This window comes from Lentinus tigrinus (assembly GCF_003813185.1).
Source record: "Lentinus tigrinus ALCF2SS1-7 unplaced genomic scaffold L226scaffold_40, whole genome shotgun sequence".
Taxonomy (NCBI): Eukaryota; Fungi; Basidiomycota; class Agaricomycetes; order Polyporales; family Polyporaceae; genus Lentinus; species Lentinus tigrinus.
In genome coordinates, this window is record NW_027137949.1 from 124,273 (window position 1) to 144,090 (window position 19,818).

At 55.7% G+C, this 19,818-nt stretch overlaps 9 protein-coding genes across 9 annotated transcripts; 4 read left to right on the top strand and 5 right to left on the bottom strand.

The window, feature by feature from the left end:
- The first annotated feature begins 324 nt into the window (after positions 1 to 324).
- On the top strand, positions 325 to 2,087 carry L226DRAFT_616362 (uncharacterized protein). Its single transcript, XM_067686897.1, has 2 exons — positions 325 to 373; positions 438 to 2,087. The coding sequence occupies exon 2, from the start codon at positions 450 to 452 to the stop codon at positions 1,851 to 1,853; it is 1,404 nt and encodes a 467-aa protein (XP_067530694.1). The 5' UTR covers positions 325 to 373; positions 438 to 449; the 3' UTR covers positions 1,854 to 2,087.
- Positions 2,088 to 2,116: 29 nt separating this feature from the next.
- Positions 2,117 to 3,807, bottom strand: L226DRAFT_616363 (uncharacterized protein; the record flags this gene model as incomplete). The annotated part of the gene is made up of 2 exons (XM_067686898.1): positions 2,117 to 3,428; positions 3,497 to 3,807. The coding sequence occupies 2 exons, from the start codon at positions 3,805 to 3,807 to the stop codon at positions 2,117 to 2,119; spliced, it is 1,623 nt and encodes a 540-aa protein (XP_067530695.1).
- Positions 3,808 to 4,174: 367 nt separating this feature from the next.
- On the bottom strand, positions 4,175 to 6,211 carry L226DRAFT_562981 (uncharacterized protein). Its single transcript, XM_067683533.1, has 4 exons — positions 6,178 to 6,211; positions 6,060 to 6,121; positions 4,362 to 6,002; positions 4,175 to 4,310 (listed from the first exon to the last, which is right to left on the bottom strand). The coding sequence occupies exons 2-4, from the start codon at positions 6,072 to 6,074 to the stop codon at positions 4,191 to 4,193; spliced, it is 1,776 nt and encodes a 591-aa protein (XP_067530696.1). The 5' UTR covers positions 6,075 to 6,121; positions 6,178 to 6,211; the 3' UTR covers positions 4,175 to 4,190.
- Positions 6,212 to 6,391: 180 nt separating this feature from the next.
- L226DRAFT_493352 (uncharacterized protein) lies at positions 6,392 to 8,617 on the top strand. The gene is made up of 3 exons (XM_067677433.1): positions 6,392 to 6,422; positions 6,481 to 8,224; positions 8,288 to 8,617. Exons 2-3 carry the CDS (start codon positions 6,497 to 6,499, stop codon positions 8,288 to 8,290), a joined length of 1,731 nt encoding a protein of 576 aa, XP_067530697.1. The 5' UTR covers positions 6,392 to 6,422; positions 6,481 to 6,496; the 3' UTR covers positions 8,291 to 8,617.
- A 962-nt stretch (positions 8,618 to 9,579) lies between these two features.
- L226DRAFT_547877 (glycosyltransferase family 15 protein) lies at positions 9,580 to 11,351 on the top strand (the record flags this gene model as incomplete). The annotated part of the gene is made up of 10 exons (XM_067682535.1): positions 9,580 to 9,710; positions 9,779 to 9,918; positions 10,036 to 10,076; positions 10,139 to 10,191; positions 10,239 to 10,312; positions 10,374 to 10,436; positions 10,494 to 10,586; positions 10,650 to 10,750; positions 10,894 to 11,065; positions 11,299 to 11,351. The coding sequence occupies 10 exons, from the start codon at positions 9,580 to 9,582 to the stop codon at positions 11,349 to 11,351; spliced, it is 921 nt and encodes a 306-aa protein (XP_067530698.1).
- L226DRAFT_257802 (uncharacterized protein) lies at positions 11,235 to 12,066 on the bottom strand. Its single transcript, XM_067673336.1, has one exon. The coding sequence runs from the start codon at positions 11,848 to 11,850 to the stop codon at positions 11,386 to 11,388; it is 465 nt and encodes a 154-aa protein (XP_067530699.1). The 5' UTR covers positions 11,851 to 12,066; the 3' UTR covers positions 11,235 to 11,385.
- A 147-nt stretch (positions 12,067 to 12,213) lies between these two features.
- L226DRAFT_526154 (uncharacterized protein) lies at positions 12,214 to 13,043 on the bottom strand (the record flags this gene model as incomplete). Its single annotated transcript, XM_067679034.1, has 2 exons — positions 12,214 to 12,601; positions 12,679 to 13,043. 2 exons carry the CDS (start codon positions 13,041 to 13,043, stop codon positions 12,214 to 12,216), a joined length of 753 nt encoding a protein of 250 aa, XP_067530700.1.
- Positions 13,044 to 14,805: 1,762 nt separating this feature from the next.
- L226DRAFT_539163 (magnesium-dependent phosphatase-1) lies at positions 14,806 to 16,387 on the bottom strand. The gene is made up of 10 exons (XM_067681634.1): positions 16,321 to 16,387; positions 16,123 to 16,261; positions 15,935 to 16,071; positions 15,824 to 15,864; positions 15,721 to 15,766; positions 15,556 to 15,663; positions 15,383 to 15,489; positions 15,258 to 15,319; positions 15,112 to 15,157; positions 14,806 to 15,028 (listed from the first exon to the last, which is right to left on the bottom strand). Exons 3-10 carry the CDS (start codon positions 15,973 to 15,975, stop codon positions 14,895 to 14,897), a joined length of 585 nt encoding a protein of 194 aa, XP_067530701.1. The 5' UTR covers positions 15,976 to 16,071; positions 16,123 to 16,261; positions 16,321 to 16,387; the 3' UTR covers positions 14,806 to 14,894.
- Positions 16,388 to 16,555: 168 nt separating this feature from the next.
- L226DRAFT_257850 (uncharacterized protein) lies at positions 16,556 to 18,996 on the top strand. The gene is made up of 3 exons (XM_067673337.1): positions 16,556 to 16,680; positions 16,740 to 18,600; positions 18,667 to 18,996. Exons 2-3 carry the CDS (start codon positions 16,816 to 16,818, stop codon positions 18,676 to 18,678), a joined length of 1,797 nt encoding a protein of 598 aa, XP_067530702.1. The 5' UTR covers positions 16,556 to 16,680; positions 16,740 to 16,815; the 3' UTR covers positions 18,679 to 18,996.
- The last annotated feature ends 822 nt before the right edge of the window (positions 18,997 to 19,818 follow it).

Here is a 19,818-nt window from a genome sequence, read left to right on the forward strand (position 1 = left end):
CCAATGTGCAGATTCTTCCCTATTCTTCCCTACTTGATCTCTCGACGTTCCAACGTTGAACCAGATGATCTTACAATTGACGCTTCCTTTGATCACACTCAAGTCCAACCAGGTCAGCAGGGTATCACTTATGCTCGAGCTGTGCACGCACTGACAGTTTGATTCTTCTTTGTTACAGGTTATTCGTTCTGTCCGCTCTTCAGCCGGTACTGCGACGGCGGTCGCTAAGTCGTGGGTAAAGTCCGATTGATTCGGATGTTCGATATGTTCGATATGATCCCGACGAGGGACCGTGGTCTTCGTTTCTTACCTCTCCTATCGGCCTTGAAGCTTGAGCTTGCACCTCGACGCTTGGCGTCCCGCATCCTCTCAGGTGGGCCCTCCGATTGTGCGTTCAGGCTCCTCCTACTGAAGAATCCTTGGCGTCTCTTTCGTAGGTCTCGACCGCCATGGACTCTCTGGAACCAATCAATACGCACGTGCCCCTCGACGTGTTCGACGTCGTCCTCTCCCATGTACACGATGCCGACGATTTGCGCTCTTGTGCGCTGGTCTGCGGCGCATGGCGCCCTCTCGCGCGGCCATACCTCTTTCGAGGGGTGGTGTACCGCCCCGCAGTACCCTCCCGGACCTTCAAGGACCTCGTAGCGTTCCTCTCAACGCTGCCAGAGCCCGGACGGTTCCTCCGTTCCGTCGTTGTCGACGGTCGTTCCCGGGACGGTGAACGACAGCTCGAGCTGGACGTAGATGAAATCCTAGGACAGCTGGCCCAGCTCCCCACGGTCACGCATATCACTCTCACGGCACTGCGGTTGAGCCATCCCATCCCGGGTACAGTCGCATCTACTCCGCTGGATCTCAGTCTGGCACCGAAACCGAGTCGCGCTGTCAAAGAAGTCAAAATCCAGGAATGCCATTTCATTCGGGATGTTAGGCCGTTCCGCCGCATCCTGTCCAGCTTCGGGCGCATAGACGCGCTCGTTCTCCAGCATGTCTTCTTCGAGTCGATGGTCCGGGCTCAGCCGGAGCTGGCAGAACTCCCCCCACTCGAGTTGGAGCTGGGCACGGTCTTCGTAAGCGCGGTGACCGGCTTTACCCATGTCCTTGAGAAGATGTTTGGTGGCTTCCAACGTGACGCACAACCACAATCATCCCCTCTCTCCTTTGCCATGGCTCTACGTGGAGGAACCTTATACAGAGCCACGATGATCGACATAGTGCGCCCTCTGAAGAAGTATGTCCACACGCTGTCCATGAATGTCCTTGGCTTCACCTGCGACCTGAAGTGGATCATCAAGGAACAGGTCAACTCTTCGCCTCTCAAGCGTTCGGACGTCCGAGTCCCCAAGGACTGGGCTGACGGGTTTCACCTCGAGGAATACTCTTCCCTCGACACCCTCGTATTATACTCCACCACGACGAGCCTGTTGCGCCGTGAAGCCGCGACGCTGCTCTACTCGGGAATCCTAGCGAACAACTGGCGGCTGCTCACGCAGACCCCTCCCCAGAACCTCCGACACGTCGAGCTCCGGTTCCAGCGGTACGGGCCGCACTGGCGCGACACGATCGACGAGCTCTGGGCCATCGACGACCTGGAGCCTGCGCTTGTTCGTTGGGAAACAGTGGACGCAGGCATGCTCGTGCGTTTCCCCTACCTGGAGTCGTTCACTTGTGTGCTATGCGATGGCGGGTTCGTGGAGCAGTGGGGACCATTTGGCAAGGAGCTGGCTGCGACGCCCCGCTCTGCTCATAGTCGGCAGGCCGAGTTTGACGATTATGTCACATTCCTACAGGACGCGTTCCCTCGACTGCATGCGGCGGGGCGTTTGCACTTCAGGATGTCTGACGTGTAGGCTGTTCTTCCACTGCGGCTCGCTATTGCATGTCGCAATCTTGTAGATACTTTTCATTAATTTCTGATTATATACAGTATCATTGGCTGAGTTCGATCGTAGTTCTCAACTTGGATTGCCATGACCACGCGGATGTGAAACCGCTCTGGAGTTGGCGGTGCTCGTTTGTAACGTTACATCACTAGTGATACGATATTGCGCCCTGAGCGCTACTCTCTCTAAACCACCCTCGGGGTCCTTCCTCATAACCACAAATGACCTTCTCACCAGTCGTTCACGAACTCCAACTGGAGGTGTCCAACAGCAGGCTGGAGTCTCAGAGAATATATGTCCCGACGCTGGGCGTTCTCTTCGTCGAGGCTGTTCTGTTCGTCAAGGGTGCCCTCTTCGTCAAGCGCGTCTGAGTTTTCGTCAATGCCCCAGTCATCTGGACGACGGATATACTTGAGAATCAAACGCAGCTCCTCCAAACGGCTCCCGCGTTCCATCCTATTCTTGAGACACGTCTCGAGCGCCTCCGCGAGCTCTTCGTCCTCCATCTTCCAAGCATTCGAGACGAACGTAAGCGACTTCAGCTGCGGCCAAAGAGCTGGTACTCGACCAGAGCCCCCAATCCTCTTATTCTTCCCGCGCGTCTTCTTCCGTGGCGTATACTGCAATGCGTCCAGCAGAGTGTAACGTGCGTCCCACTCTCCGCCGCCGGTACCCAGAACAGAGAGCCGTTCCAAGGTTGGCAACGCGTTCAGAGCCAAAGCCCAGTCCTCCTCCTCCATCCGCGACGACCCGTGGCTCTTGATGCACAGCTCCACGATAGGAGCTCCAGAGAATATGATGACAATGTCCCTGAGGAGCCTGAGGGCGTCCAGGAGGTCCTTCTCGGCGTCGTCGTACGCACGGCCTGAAAGGTCAACAACGTTCCCTGACGGCGTAGTGCCGATGATGGAGTGCAAGGACTCGTACTCGCGGCGCAGCGTGACACTGTTCACTAGCGACAGTATGGGTAGAAGACTGCGGTCGTCAGGGATGAGCCGAGTAGCCGACATGGCGCTCTTGACATCCAAGTGTATCTGCCCGAGGTTTGGCCCGAGGTCGCCATGATCCATATAGTCGAGCGCGCGAATGAGCGTGACGTCCACTGTGGGCGGGATGTAGAACGAGGAGAGGAACGGCTTCGCATAGTGTGCGTTGTCTTCAAGCGAGAACTTGCGAAGCGTCGCGGGCAGGGCGAGGGGCGCCGGAACAGACTTGAGCGTGGGGCGGTATTTGCGCACGGAGAGCTCTTCGAGATGAGGGTGCTCCAACAAGAAGCTAGCGAACTCGGGCAGGGTGAACGGCGCTCGTAGGAAGTCGTGAAGCTCAAGCTTTCTCAATGTTTGAAACACCGGCATCGGGCCTTGGATGGATACAGCACGGCCAAGGGTGAGGCTTCGGAGATTGGGAAATTGTTCGACACGTGGAGTCCAGACGAACAGCTCGGTGTCTTCTTCATAGGCAGGAGAGAACAGGTCGAGATCGAGCCGGGGTGGGGCCGAACGAGCAAATACGAGGAGGAGCTCTTCGAGGGGAGGAGAGTTTCTGCTAACAGCCGGTGAATAGCATCGTCCGTTGTGTTCTTGATCCCAGAGAGGTGTAGACGGCGTAACCGGCCAATGTGGGGCGCCAGAAGTGCCATCGAGCCTGCCAAATCGACGGTCTCGGAGAACTTCACGTCGATGGGGATGGTGGTGGAGTTTTGCAGGCTAGTCCCAATCAATCCAACATTTGGTCGTTCTCTGATCTCGATCTCTCGCCACAGTATGGGAGCGCGTCGACCAACGGTGGACCAGCGTCGGCACACCCATAGCAACCGGTACCACGGGTCTTCCCAAGGATCCTGAGCGAGGAAAAAAATCTCCACAAGAACATCCTCTGGGAGGTGTAAGATAGACTTGTCCGCCTCATTCGCAATGGTCATTGTCAACGTCGAGCGGAACAACTCGATATCCAAGTCACCAGCGACTCAGAAGCCTCAGGCTGTCCGTCCTCGGATCGCTTGGGTGTGTAGCTACCACTGTTGTCATGTAGTCTCAGTGAACGCTGCATATTGATGACCAGAGACTCACAGACAAGGACCGAAGCGACTGAGACTGTCGTGGTGGATGGAGGGAGGATGATCATCATCCAGACTTTTTCGCCGTGTGACAGTGTCACGAGTAACGTTGTTACCAGATCACGCTTGGACGAACAAGTTAGGCTGACCGTGACTCTTTCATTGGATGGCATCTTTGTCTAGTCTACGTATACCTATGCGCATGGATAGCTATAGGATCCATGCAGATTGGATACTGTGTATGCTTCCTAGGATGATTCCTCGTCTGACTCCGAGTCGGAGTCTGTGCTCTCCGGCTCTGAGTCTTCGGAGTTGGAGCCTGAGTTGTCGGTACCATCTGAACCAGACGAGTCGGACTGTTCGCATGTCTCCTATATGTCAGTAGCAGCACTTGCAGCGGACCATGAAGTCATGCGTACCTCTTCTACAACAACTACAGCTTGGCGCGGCGCACGCTCCAACAAAAGCACGTCGATGAGAGGATGGATGACAGACGTGTACAGCGCCTCTCGTTTCTCAAAATACTTCGCGCTCGCTGTTTTTGTACGCCAGGTGGTCTTCAGGTAGACGAGCAAGCTCTCCAACGGCGTCCCAAGTGACCTCCGGAATGTAAGAGTTTCGGAGATCTCCTTGACGAGCTGCTCGTCTCGTGTAGCCCCCATAGCCGCCAACTCGAGCTCCTTGAGGTGCGAGCAAATTGGCTTGTCATCGGAGATCGTGCTCAAGGACCGGAGGGCCTTCATGAGGGAGATCGACGCGTCCGAACCCTTCTCCGTACTTGTATCCGTCACGGCGATCTTCCGCAATTGGGGAAATGCGAGTAGGGTACGTTTCCACTGGGCTTCCGTGAGCTTGTTGTCCTCATGGCCCTCGATGCGGAGTTCAGTAACCGGTGCGTTCCCGAACGCGTTCCGTAGGTCGCCCAGGAAATCCAGCGGCTCCAGTAGGTCCTCCGGTAGGTCAGCAGCGATTTCGACAGTGGCACCGGCCGGCGTCCGCCCGATGATACAGTACGAGTCCCAAGACCTCTGTCGCACGGTGATTGTAACCACCAGCGTGAGTATTGGGAGGACGCTCTTGTCTTCGGGGAGCGAGTACATGGCTGTGGAAGGGGTTTCTGGGTCTGTACCCTCCAGGTAACGCAGCCGGCGGTTGAGGCAAACGTCGAGATCGACGGGGAGCGGCGCAAGCTTGGAGAGAAAGGCCGAGACACGTAACGGGAAGTCTTCCAGCGTGAACTTGCGGAGAGTCACGGGTAGGCGTAGGACCGCGCCGTCCACGAGGGAGAGCTTGAGACCGGACATGGAGAGTTCCTCTAGGACCGGATGTTGCGCGAGATATCCGACGAAATCCACGGACGAGACGTCCCCGAGCACGGTGCATCGCAACAGCTCAAGCTGCCTGAGGGATGGAAGGACAGGGAACCTCAGGGGAAACGCAACTGATCTTCCGATGTGGAGATGCACGATGCGAGGGAATTGAGTGTCTTTTGGAAACCAGAAGAAGGGGAAGCGGACGGGATTGCCGTCTTCGTCTTCGTCTTGATCAGGATCAAGCGGATCGAGCTCTTCGTCCTCGCCATCGTAACCGTCCAAGCTGAAGCTCAGGAGAAGCTCCTCCAGCTGCGGCATGTCATGGTAAAGTAGTGATACGAGTGCCTGATCGCCGATGATATTGAGTTCGTCGAGCTTCAACGAACGTATCCGATGTGCATGAGGCGCAATGAGCGGGGTGAGTGCGGTGAACGGGGCGTCGAAGTACGTGCACGAGATATCGACTGGCATGTCCCCAGAATAAGTAAGACTGTACTTGAGGAGGCGGATGTCGGGTGTCCCCGTGAGCTGGATGACACGCCAGAGAACGGCAGAAGAACGCGCGACAACGGACCACCGCTTGCATACACGTAGGAGGCGGTACCATTGCCTGGATTCGACTCCGCACGCAGATTTTGAGGAGGTGATTGATTCTTGGACGGCCCGGAATAGTTCGACCAGGATCTCATTCGGAAGTCGATAGATGGCGCGGCACGTGGAAGTGCCATCACAGTCATTTGTAACGTTCTGCAAAGTCTGCATGAGCGGTCATGGAGCGGACATCTCAGTGCGTTGTAAACTTACAGGTTCCGGCGTCATCGTGACTCAACGCGACGCGACCGCAGTGTCGTTAGCACCTCATATGGCTGCGTTACAGTCAGACTATACGGAATGCTATCAAGGTGTCTCCCGAGTTCCTCACCTGGGTTGGCTAGCTTGAACAGAGGTTTGCGCCGATGTAAACGGTAGAAGCAATTTGGTGGATAAGGCAGATTTGGCGCCCCATCAGAAGCGTGTTCAGGGCAGGGCGGCTTTACTTACTCTCGCTTCAAACTGACTGATTACGTCAATAACTACCATTGGTAGTACCGCTTGGTTATCGTTACAAGGTCAGGCAGCAACCACCTGCACATTGGAGCGAACTCCTACATAGCAAGCAAGCAAACGGTGAAGTAATCCATGGCCCTAGATATATGCTGCTTAGCTCACCATGCATGGTATCAAGGGAGACGATTCAAGGGATGACGACTCCGAGTACTAGTCTGCCTCCGAGTCGGATGCCAGGCGAACGCGACAGTCCGCTGTTGCAGGAACAGCGACGTGCCATACACCGTCTCCCCAACGAAATCCTCTTGGAAATCTTCCAATATACACAGGAGATGGTGAAGCAAATGGTGCGGTCTCGATACCCATCCCCGCCCAAAAGCTGCGCGCCGTGGTACGATCTGCTCCGCGTGTGCAAGCGATGGTCCGTGGTGGCCCGCGGTTCCCCCGTGCTTTGGCGGGACATCTACATCTGGAAGGACTTAGACACCGCTCTGCTACGATACAGCCTCACTTTCTCCGGCGAGATGCCAGTGGATGTCAGGATATCGCGGGCAGAAGGTCTATTGGATTCGGCCATGAACGTACTTGCTCCCAACGCACATCGTGTTCGCTCCCTGAAGCTTCTTGAGTTGAACGTGAGCCCGGACTTTTCCCTCGCGCTGTTCTTGTATCACTCCATGCCTCTCCTGGAGGAGCTCTCCCTGGGGTGGGACTATGAAGTGCACGATCGAGCCAACAACCTCGATCCACTCAATCCCAATCAACAGGAAGATGAAGAGGGCGATCCCATCCGCTACCCATTTTTCTGGTTTCCGAAGATCCAGCAGTTTCCGCGCCTTGCATACCTATCGTTGCAACGCACCACCGGATTCTCCCTACGCTTCCCAGTGTTCCCCACGCTGCGGTGTCTGGAACTGTCATACTGCATCCTTCTCGGCGACATCGCTCTCGCAGACTTCTTGACATGGTTGGCGCAGCACCCCATGCTCGAGGAGCTCTCCATCACCCGCGTCCCCTTTTCCCTCGCGGCCGGATCGTCACTGAGGCTCCCATCAACGTTGCGCAAATTCACGCTTGAAGACTTTCCGCTGTGCATCTCTGCGTTCCTCTCCAAGATGGCGCCGCTTCCCACCGACCTCAATGTCCGCGTCATCCGCCGTTGTCGCTACCTCCCTCCAAACGGCACACCCGAAACCCCCATCACGGCCGTGTATTCCCTTCCCCTGGACAGGACCATTTTACCTATCCTCTCCCTCGTCACGACCGTCATCGTGCATATGCGCTACTGGGATATATACGACATCGTCGGGCGTACTTCTCTCGGAACTGCCATATGCATCTCAGCGTGGATTCCGGAGGAACCGCCTGAAATCCTGGATTTTCTGGGAGATCTGCGATCCGCTTTTGAGGGAGCACCAGTGTCCGAGCTCCGGGTGGAAAGCCACGACGACCACAGGTTGTCAGAGGAACGGTGGAGAAACGCGCTGCTCGCCTTTCCTGACCTGCGGAAAATCGCCGTCACAGACACGTACATTGATTGTGACGATGACTATATGGATGCGTGTCTGTACTTGCTCAAGGCTCTTCGCGCATCGGTTCCAGATGCACAAGGCCACACTCTGTGTGCTGCTTTGGTCGTGCTCGAGCTTGTAGCTGATCACTCTAGCCGGGATGCCGAGCTCGCTCAGGAGATTGCAGCTTGCCTGGCTGACAGGGCCGCGCACGGTGTCCAATTGGATGAGCTCCGCATCTTGCTGACTGCCATGGAGGATGGATGGATCACTAGGCGGCTTCGGTTGACCAAGCCCGAACTCTTGAGGCGGCGAGCGGTGTACGTAGAGGCGCTGCAGTCCAGTGTTCGTGTCCTCTGCGTCGAGGAATGGAGAGATGTCTCGGACCCGCCATTCGAAAACCTTTACAAGGTGAGTAGAGTTTTTCATATCCCGCGTGACCCAGGCTGAGCTCTCCGTGGTTATGTACTAAAGTGAGGATGCAAGTTGCAACACCTTTAGGCTGCACTGGCGACAGCGGCAAATGCCGAGTCGCCAACCCAACGGACTCCGGATTCAACGTTCAACGTTCAACGTTCGTTGCATTGCCAGTGCCCACACCACGCTCAACCTCCTCCTACCACGGCTCTGACCCTGTCATAGAGATATTCGTATCCCGCGAAGCTTCCATTTACTCTCGTCTCCCTCATGCACAATCTCGCCTGCATCGCGTTGTGGCTCGCATCATCCAACTAGAAGCGTGCGCAGTGTAGGCTGTATACGCCATATCTATCGCTCACATTCACTCTGGTCTCTGCGACAGCCAGGCGTACCAAGAATAGCTCTGCCTTATAAGCGCTGCGGACGGTAATGTCCTCCCGTGCTGCGGCTACTGCGCACTTGCCTGACTTTAAAGTTCAACCTTCCGTCTTCATGCGACCGTCGGTCACCAAACGGTCAGTATTATCAACGCATATTCTCATTGAGCTGACTAGAGATGAAATGCGTAGGTTCAATAAACGACTCCGAGAATGCAAGCCTTGACTCGCTGTGGTCACCGGTCAGGAACGATCGGCTGAGTCATCAGCTATCAATCATACCAACCGCCCGAGCGGACTTATGCGGAATGCAGTCGTTTGCGCGGACGGACTTTGATTCTCGACTCTCTCTGGAAAAGTACTTGAAGAGCCAGCCATTCGTCGACCCGGTACCGAGGGGCATAAGAGGCGCCCGTGATCGACCCGCCCCGCTAGACTCCGCGTCCGAAGGTCGTGCGCCTCCGCAAACTGCGCACTTTGCATTCTGGACTGCGCTGAAGGACTGCGGGTGTGAATGACAATCCTGGGGACGCTGTGGCGATGAACTCTACTGACCTTTTCCTCCCGCTCCTTTCTGAAGACATCCCATCATCATCGACATGACTCCCTGGCTTCCTCTCCCCACTCCTTGCAAAGAATGCTACCCACGCACATTTCGACATCGTGTATGCCAAGTGAACCGCACCGCGCTCTGGTTTGGACTCGCCACTACGTTCCTTGTAAGTACTGCGCTCATTTCTGAGATCTAGGCTCGTATGTTTAGTGCTGATGCCCCTGTGATGGCAGTTCAGTCTCCATTCTATCCTACGACATCTGCAGCCCGATTACGCACACTTCATCTCCGTATCAAATGTCCGCGCACACCTACAGTGGACAACGGGCAACTGGACCGCCCCTGAAAACACCACCGTACTCTCCGAATACGAACTCGGCTCGAACGGCACGCGAAGAGCGAACGCTGTTCTCCTCATGCTCGCGCGCAACTCCGAGTTGGACGGCGCACTCTCCAGCGTGCAGCAACTCGAAGACCGCTTTAACAAGCGGTTCGGGTACCCTTGGGTCTTCCTGAACGAGGTTCCCTTCACGGACGAGTTTAAAGAGTGAGTTCCCCTCGCCTCCCCTGCCACGTCGTCCACTACAGATCTGAGCTCTGTTTCGCGCCATGCAGGAAGATGAGCGCCATCATCTCCGGACCCGTGTCGTTCGGCCTCATCCCGCACGACCACTGGTTCCAGCCGGACTGGATAGACGAGGATAAGGCGACGTCAGGCAGGGAGCACCTGATAAAGGATGGCGTCATCTATGGAGGTAAGTTACGCCTGCACTCACCATGGTAGCATGACCTGACCGCAGACCATGGGGTTGCAGGCAGCGTTCCGTGAGTGCCGCTGACAGTGTCATTTGTCACGTCATGATCTCACTCAGTGCGTCACAGTTATCGGAATATGTGCCGATTCAACTCTGGAGTAAGCGTCTCCTGGGGTCGCGGCTTCTCCAGACTCCCACACGAGGCTGACGAGCAGGATAGTTCTTCTACAGGCATCAACTAGTGCAGAAGTACAAGTGGTACTGGCGTGTTGAGTGAGTTTTCGTCCTCTGTGCCCTCCCCTGTGCTGACGCCTCATCAGACCAAATGTCAACTTCCTTTGCGACACCGACTTCGATCCGTTTCTATTCATGGAGGAGAATGACAAATTATACGGTACGTGTGGTGGGTTCGCAGTAACGGTGACCGCACTAATCGCGCGCTTTATCGCCAACAGGGTTCACGGTCTCCTTGTACGAGTGGCCACAAACTGTCCCCACTCTCTGGGATGCCGTGAAAGGTGGAGTCCGCCTCCGCCACAGCAGCAGTTCGCAGCGTTGACTTTGATCGTCTTCAGAGTTCATCGATATCCACCCGGAATACCTCGCGCCAAATAACTCCATGAAGTTCTTGTCCGATAATGGCGGTAACACCTATAACATGTGTCACTGTACGTGTCTTTCGACCATATCCCCGCTTGGTACGCTGACACTCGCCGGGTATCGCCACGCAGTCTGGAGTAATTTCGAAATCGCGAACCTGGAGTTCTGGCGAGGTGAAGCCTACAGCAAGTTCTTCGATCACCTCGAGTCGAAGGGCGGGTTCTATTACGAGGTATGTCACCGCTTTCGATCCTGCTGTACCGGTCGCCAGCTTTCGTCCCTACGTCATCTGATTGACGTCCACATCCACATCCACATCCCTGCTTCCCTCCTCATCCTGCATGCAACCGCCCAACGCTGATGCGTCACCCACAGCGCTGGGGCGACGCACCCGTCCACAGCATCGGCGCCGCGCTCTTTGCGCGCAAGGACCAGATCCACTTTTTCGACGACATCGGATATCAGCACCCGCCCTTCGCACACTGTCCGCGCAGCGCTGAGGTCCGGCGCGACAAAAACTGCACCTGCTCGCAGTTTGGCAGCTTTGGTGAGTCCGCAACTCGCTTCCCATCCGGCTTCCCTCGCTTCCCACACGGGTCACGGCACCGCCATCCGGATGTTGCATGAGACCCGGAACGCCAGGATGTCGGGACGTCGCGCGCTCCGGTGTCTTGATACCTTGAGGACGCCGTGTCGGGATGTCACGTCGGAAGCCCGGACGGGACTTGGGACCATCGCTGTGGACGTATTTCTGACCGGACTTGCGTTTGCTCGCCACAGATTACAATGCATACTCCTGTCTGCGCAAGTGGGAACAGGTTGTCCGCTCATGACCCGGACTGGAGACACGGTCGCCCGCGGTCACCGTCATGCATCCACAAATCCACACCGCCCGCCGCCCATGGAGACCGATGGCGCTCCGCCGATTTGCGTGCGCATGTGCGTCGGAGGAGTCAGAGTCAGGAGAATCGGCCATTGCCGTTCCGTTCTCGTTTGGGCTTCGAGGCTTGAAGTTTGAGGTGCGGAGCGTGCTCGAGATGTAGATGTATGTACTGTACACACCACACAGCGCGGTCGGGAGGCTGAGCTGACCGTCGCGAAAACGACACACGGACATTCAGACAGGTAGACACTTACCATAATACTGTAGAGACGCAGCGTAGCCAGCGGGATACATACGCAGGTAGTTTGATAATTGATATCTGCCAGTGCCTGTCTGGGATGTCGTCCGCATGCAATCGTGGCGGTCCGCACTCGGCGCGCAGTGACGGCACTTGATGAGAACTCGCAGCAGTTGGCAATTGAGTTTGCTACCGCTCTGTCGGGACGCATGATAGGGCTGAGGGCATCGCGCGAGCACGCGAAACACACGCGGTAGAAGATAGGGATGAACGGGTCGTAAATTCGTAAAGCTATCGTCACGGTCGTGAGTACCGTAGAACATTAGGGTATCAACATCAGTCGTAGAATGTCATGAGCACTAATACTAAAGTAGGGTGGGGCGAAATAGGGGAGAGCGCGGAGGGTAGAGGGTAGAGATGAGGGAAGAGGGGAGAAAGGAATCCGAGATCTAAAGCAGAGCAAGAAAGCGATGAAAAAGGATAACGATACAGAGCGCAGACACACAAGACACAGACACAGAACACGGACGCGGGTAGTCCGGGAGCACACATCTAGGGTATCCGAGCCCCAGGCTCAGTGCGCGTAGATAGCGCGCTGAGGCTGAGGCGGGTAGATGTTTTGCTGGTATGCGAGAGCAATAGCATGACGCATCTTTTGGCGAGTCGTTTCCATCTGGTACGGGGTGTAGCTGTTGTAGTTCATGGCACTGCACATTGCTACGAGCCACTGCTCGAGCAGGGTCCGCGTCCACTTGACGTTGCGCTGCCGGTGGCCGAGTCGAAGAATGCTCGCGATGTCGTGAGGGTCGTGCTTCTCATAGCGCACGAGCTTGAGCGCGACGGCCCACGACCAGCTCACACCAACAAGCACAAGGCCAGGCGACGTAAAGATGGTGTTCATCTTCACGTTGTTCGCGGACAGAGCGTCATAGGAGATCGGGTCAAAGGGTTTCCCAAATGTACTGCGGTGGAGATGGGTGAGTCAGTTCGGCGCCTCTTGGTGGCACAAAGCGACGACGGGCATGAATGGTGGACGTACTCTCTCGACATGGGGAGCGCGACATCCGCGCAAGCGTTCATCCAGTCCGCTCCGAGATCAAAAGCTCGCGCGGTGGCCTTGATGCAGGTGATGAGACGCGGGCCGGCGTCGGAGAGGCCGCGCGCCATCCACTCCGCTTCGAAGGACCGGTGGAGGTAGTCAATGTCGCGGGTCATATCGCGGCACGCAAGTTGCGGATGAAGAACCATGACTGCCCCGCCATGTACGACCAAGCGTACGGTGGACGGGAAGTAGGTTGCAAGGCGAATAGAAAGGTCGTGCAGGGCACCGAGGAGGAGATCCCGCGTCAGGTTGACCTCGTTGCGTTCTGGCAAAGGCGAGGCGGAGGATGTCCTATACGACATGCTGGCGTGGAAGAAACAACGAAGAGAATAGTTGAGAAAGTGAGGAACATTAAAGGGGGTATCGACGGCGCAAAGCCTTTTGTAGAGGGAGGAGGGAGGAGGTGAAGAATTTTGCGATGCCTTTTGTTTCGGCCAAGAGACGCCGCCGCTCCAAGTGCGGTAAAGCGTGTCCAGATAGTCAGCAATTCCCGTCGGCTGTTGTGCCTGCAAGATTGATTCCGCGGCGTCTCAGCCGTGCGGCATAGCCCGACAAGCAACCGAATCCGCAAAGCATCCGTCGTTCGTGCACTTACCTGCCTCAAACCGTCGGATGAGACGGCCATTCGCCTGATCGCATCTACTTTCTGCAGCGACTCGTCAATCTTCCACTTCCTCTAGCAGATGGCTCAGCCATGGATATATCAGCACTAGCCCTGTTAGCCTGTCACACTGTTCAGATGCTAGGCTCACCGCTTGGCCTCGTGGCTCTCACGTCTAGTCATCCGGCGCAGCTGGCGCGCATTTACGTCCTATTGACACTTCCTAGTGTGTCTCTTCCAGTGCTGTGGCGTCGTGACCAACAATAAATCGTGGCTTCCTTCTTGCGCCTTGCTCCCGCGCCCTGTGATGAACCTGATACCCCATGAATAGGGCTGGAATGAATGAAGAGAAGTGTGGATATCGATGCTCACCGTGACTGCTCGAGGCTTCCTGGCATGCGTGCGCCCTGTTCCGTGCAAGCGAGCTAAACCCCTCCTTCTTCACCCAAGTAACCCAGAAGCTATGTGAAGACGCAGCTCGCCAGGACCACTTACCCAATAGAGAACATGACTCCGAGACATCCTTGGATTGTCTGTCGACGGATCAACGCAGAACAAGCTCCTCCGAGCCTCGGAAGTTGGAACTCTGGGAACGCAAGCGGAGAGCAGGCGTGCTTCGGACTTCCCTAGGTCCTGAGAAGCAGGAGACTGCGGTCCTACATCGCATTCTTGGGCTGCGGGATAGATGAATCAGTCGAAATGGACCAGGAGCATGGAGAGTTTGACGCGCGATTCCACGGAAGACTGCCCGCTCACCGAGTTCGTGCAATGCTCGTCCTCGGCTGTACATACTTGCGTTCATCTAGTACCGTGGGTTTGGATGGGCCCTGGACGGAAGACTTTGACCCGGCGCTGCGGGCACATTCTGTATTGTCAGCCCTGTGGTCAAAATGACTCGGACGATGACTTTTCTGAGCAAGCCTTCTGCGAAAAAAAATAGCTGGCTGCTTCGGAGTCGATTTGGTTAGGTGATGTTGAGAAAGCGGTTCCTGTATATGCCTTAAGCTCCATGTATGCGGTAGGTGGGATACCGTATACCTAGTTTGCGGCATCCATCGACGAGGTGCAGAAGATGTAGTCGAGCTGTATGTAGGACAGGAGAATGGCGGTGGGGTTCAAAGTGATGGGTTCGGTGAACCACACGGGCGCTCCCCAGTCGATCCGAATACCCCGAATGCGAACCTCAATCGAACATTGTTGACATGAACGTCTGCGGTCGTGATCATGAAAGATAAACTCTGACTCAGGAGTACTAGCTTAACGTTCCAACGATCGCGGTTCCATATTGCTAGTAGCTGCGGACACATATTGTGGCGAAGCCAAGATCTCGTCGCAGTGTGATTGTGCAAACGCTGCTCTTCTGACGAACTCGCTCCGCACTGACTCACCCACAGGTAGAGAACGTCTCAGATCATACCCCACAAGAATCACCTCCCCGCGCCCTGAGACCAAGATGAACAAGTCCCGCCGGCATTCGTGATCATCTAAGCCACAATAGAAGCAGTGCCTACGACATGGGAAAGCAGCTTCCACCGCAGCCCGTCGCGGTCCTTCAGCCGTCCTCCTCCGACACCCCAGTTCCCGCAGCATCCTCTGCCACCTCGACTGGATGGCGCCGACGCCATTCGGCGAGCCCATGCTCGAACTCGCGGTCGCTAATTCCGGCGGACAGGCAGAACGTGACTCCTGTGCGAAGTGCGCGCCCAAGGCCGAAGCGGCAGCATCATCAGCTAGAAGCTCATCTCGTAGTGTCAGGGCGAGACGCGCACCCAGAGACTCGACCTCCTTGTTCCTGTGCTCGTCATCGAAGAAGAGCTGTACCCGTGCGGCGTGGCGGGGCGTACACACGAGGACAAGGGCGGTTAGCTATCCGTGTGGGAAGAGTGATCGGCGACGACGGGATGACAAGGCGCACCATTTCGGAGTACGGAATACCGGTCTTCTTGTGCAGCTCCTTGAAGTGCTTGATCTTAGAGCCTGCATACAGAGTTCATCCAGTCAGCTATCTGCGGCAGAAAATGAAGGTGGAATGAGCGATGCCTGGATAGATCTCAAGCTGGTCGAAGAACTTCGCCGCAGGCGTGGGCGCCTCATCCTTGCGTCCTGCAGGTGGCGGAACTAGCAGCAGTCCGAGGGCCTGCCGCGCGCTGCGACGGCAGCGAGTATCAGCTGCCTGCAGTATCCGCCGGACTCGCCAGAAGCATGGGACGTACAGATCCGGGGCGTGAGTGCGCGAACATGCCGCGACGGCCACGCCGCCTTCCAGGAGACGATGCAGGATCTCCGGAACGTCGCGATAGAACTTGATCTTCCGGTTGTGTCTGGAATCCGAGTAGGCAAGTACAAGTGCATGCAACCACGGCACATATTCGCTTTACCTGTCCCGCAACTCGTTGACCGTCTCCCCAACGCGTCGGATTGGGGCTATATGACAGCATATCAGCGAGCACTCTCAATGAACGGGTGATGATAGAGACTGACGGTCTACATGCGTATCTATCCACAGGTCCCAGAGCGTGTAGCTGGGTGTTCGCCATTACGAGGTTGCGTTAGTATGCATCATTCCGAGTTCTGACCAATCAGAACACGTACTCGAGATCAAAGGCCACAAGCTTGGGAAGTCGGCTTGTCATATCGCACTGCTTGTTGCACACGCAGAATCTGCAATCGAAGGTGTTTGTGTCGTCTACTACCCCAGAATACCGATCTTGTCCTTGTAGTAGTGTTTACTGCGAAATCGTGTTAGTCTAAGCCTACCAAGCTCCTGACGAGCAACTCACGTGTGATGTTCAGGTCACCTCTCAACCTTGGTTACTCGAAACAAGTTAGGCAGTGCCCGGAGTACGACGACTCTCAGGCTCAGTACTTCACAGCTCGTAGTGCAAGCTCGTGTTCGTGTTCGCTCGTGTGGTTGGGCAGCTGAACGTGCATTAGCTCCTTGCATAGCGCAAGCTGCCTTATGCATAGCCACAATTCACCTAATTCTGAGCCGACGCTTCTGAGACCACAGTGTGCGGATGATGGTGGTGTTGTGGTGGAGGTACTGTACGAGTACTAGTTCAAGTGCGGGGACGATACTCGCGCGGCTACAGGGGTATAATCGGAGATCTAATCCCTACTTATCGTACTTACCCGCGGTACTTATGTTTCGGCATTCTCCGCGAGGTGACTGCGACCACAAAGCGATGCTACTTAGTACTTACTCGTTCCTAATGGCATCATGATTTCCTGCCAGCGAACGACCACCATCATACACCCAGAGTCGCAACTCATGTACGCACACGTCCATTCGTCTTGAAACTGGGTCCCCACACTATCAAGGCTCTTACGTCTGCTCGGTGCGTAGGCTCAGCGAAATGATGATAAGGCTTCCTGAAGTACTAATCCAATCATTCAGATCACACCCGAGGCCTCGTTGACGAGTATTCCTCTCATCTCGATTACCTCTACCTAAGCCGAACACCGTCACCAAGATGGACGGCTCGGATCCTCCTTTTCAGGCAGCACCTCTCTCCGCCGTAGAGGAGGCTCTATCAGACATGCTTCGGCAGCCGTCCGACCTCGGCAAGCGCATTTCAAACACGATCGCGTTCATCGACGCCAACCGACCCATCAACCGCCTCCCATTCGAACTCTTGGTCACTATCTTCCGTCTCGTGCACGAAGACCTCGACAAACACCAGTACACCGATTCATACGTTGACTGCGTTGGTCGCAGTCCACCGTGGTATCCGATGGTTGCCGTGTGCCGTCACTGGCGCTCCGTCGTATGTGCGACGCCGATGCTCTGGTGTCTTGTACAAATTGGTCCCAAGACAACGGCACACTGTCTGGATCTCGTCCTCTCAAGGTCAAAGGACCTTCCTATTGCGGTCAATGTCTACTCTCTCCCGAATGTCGTTCCGTTCGGCGAGGTGCTCGTCCGACACCGCGCCCGCATAACCTCTTTTCACGTTCAAGGCGTGACCCGTGCTCCATCTTCGTTTATCCACAACTTCGTCCAGGCCTCGATGCCTAATCTCCGCACCCTCAGCATGTGGTTCGATCCTTTTTTGGTGGATCCGACGACGGAGGAGGACGAGGACGACCTTCCTATAGACGAGCAAGAAGTATTCATGTTTGGCATATCGCGCCATCGCCACCCCGAGCTCCAAGAGCTCTCGCTGCGAGGGATCGGACTTCAAGGGACGTTGCCATACGGGTCAAGGGACAGACCGCCGAACCTTACGCACCTGGAGCTCCGCGATAGTAACGACCCTGACTGTGACCTCCCCGAGTTTGTGTTATTTCTCGGAGCATGTCGCCATCTACAAACCCTGACCCTAGTCCGCTTCCGGCCGTACGATGAAGACTTCGATACGATAATCATCCCCGATGCCTTGAACCCACTCCCAATCGTCGAGCTTGCGCCGACGCTGCGGAGTCTGTTCATCGAAGACATCGACGCTTACATCGCACGTCTCCTCACCGGACTTGTCGTTCCGGCAACCACCGACCTCTCCTTCACGAAGCTGATCACTCCACGCGACACCGGCGAAGTGCGCGAGGCTTGGGAGCTGCTCGAGCACGGGTTCCTCACTGTCCTTCCCGAGAGGAAGTCGGGGTTGCCGCTCTTCAGCCTCGTCACTGGAGTTCATTTGGCCCTCTCGGACAGCTCTGCTTGTCTGATCGCCGACGCAGGCCAGCACAGTATGACCATTACGATCAAGGTTGTACCCGATGGTTCCTTTGACGTCTCTCCGGACGTCGAGGGCGATATAGAGCAACTCGCCGCTGCGAACGACTCTATCACGGAGCTCACCATCGCGAACGTCGGAGATCTGCGGATATGGCGCGAACCTCTCAAGACGACCTTGCTCCACCTGCCACAGCTGAGAACGCTCACCGCGCTCACCGTCGAACCACCGTTAGAGAGCGACTCGTCGCTCGAAGTGGAACTCTTGAAGTCTATAGTTCAGACTATCGAGCAACCAGACACCGGCGAGGCGTGCTTGGCTCTGGAAGAGCTCAACGTCAACTGTCTCCACCCGCGCCACTACGAACTCCTTTTGGAAAACCTGGCTCTACTACTTCGGCATAGGAACAGCCAAGGTACGCCTCTGAGGCGCGTACGCATCGAGTTGGCCGGCCGTGGGTACAACCCAAGCCTGAGCGCTGAGGAAAGGGCGGCTCGCGAGGGACGCTTCCTTGAGGCTCTTGGGCCTCTGGTCGATGTCGTCGAGTGCGCTCATCATACGCTTGTAGAGTGCGATCTCGAGGTGCGTATATTTTTCTTGAGTCTCGTCCCTGTTACCCAAGTCAATACTGAACGATACGCGAAGCAGGCTTTTCCTTGAAGGGTGCTCCCAAGTTGGCACTCCCGAAGAGTGTAGTCGAAGACCTGTGATGATCATGACCTTTATCCAGGTAAGCAGATCATCGGATGAGATGCACGTATTGAGCATGACTCGCAATTCACAAGTCGTACTATCACCGGCTCCCAAGTGCTACCCTAACGCACCCTGCCATATTCTTTCGCTTTCCAAACCTCTGTCCGGAAGAGCATTCGCGCCCGGAAACGAATTTCCTTCTCCTGCTCTGATAACGAGTCTACTTATTTTCCGCTTTCATAGTTGTCATTCATCTTGAATACTTCCGATATACCCAATGATGGACGTCAGTCTGGCATACTTACTCACCTTGCCGCATACCACGAGAGCAGATAATCGCGAGTTTCGGAGAGCTCGGACGGAAGCTCCTACCAGTGAGAAGACTGCAGCAACTAGTATCCGCAAGTCTTAGTCTGTTGCCCCTCGCGAGTCAAGATGGCGCGTCTGCAGCATGCCCTGATTGCTAATGGGATACCGTTCTGTTCAGGTTAGCGAGCGTTGTTTCGCTGTGCATATGTACGAATCTGAGCTGATGCTTTGGGTAGATGTATACATGATTGGCATTGTCGGGAATGAACGTGAGCGTCCGGGTTTTCGCCCCGTGACCCGTCTTGAGGACGGTAACATAATGCGCTTGATGGTAACTGTTATCGCCGATAATCATGCGGGAAGCCTGGCTGACAGTTTTATTAGGACTTGGACTCGGTTCACCACTACCCTGACACCATATTCATGTCCGTCCAACCGTCCTCGTAGGTAGAATTCAGCCTCGGTAGGTTTATGCGTCCGTCCCGACTTCCTCGAAGAACAAGGATACTAATTTGCTCTGACGGCATCTCCATAGCCATGGGTGCGTCAAGTCTCCCTTTCGAACTCTGGGACATGGTCGTCGACAACTTGGAGGACGACGTACACGCGCTGAAGCAATGCGCGCTCGTGTGCAAGACATGGGCCTGTCTCAGCCAACGCCATCTATTCTCGCTTCTCATGTGTGCCAAGAATTCTGCGGGCACACCGAAGGACCTCGGGCAGTTCTTGTCCGACAAGCCCAACCTCGCAGCCGATGTCGGGACCCTCATCCTCGACCACCAGACCATAGCTTTACCT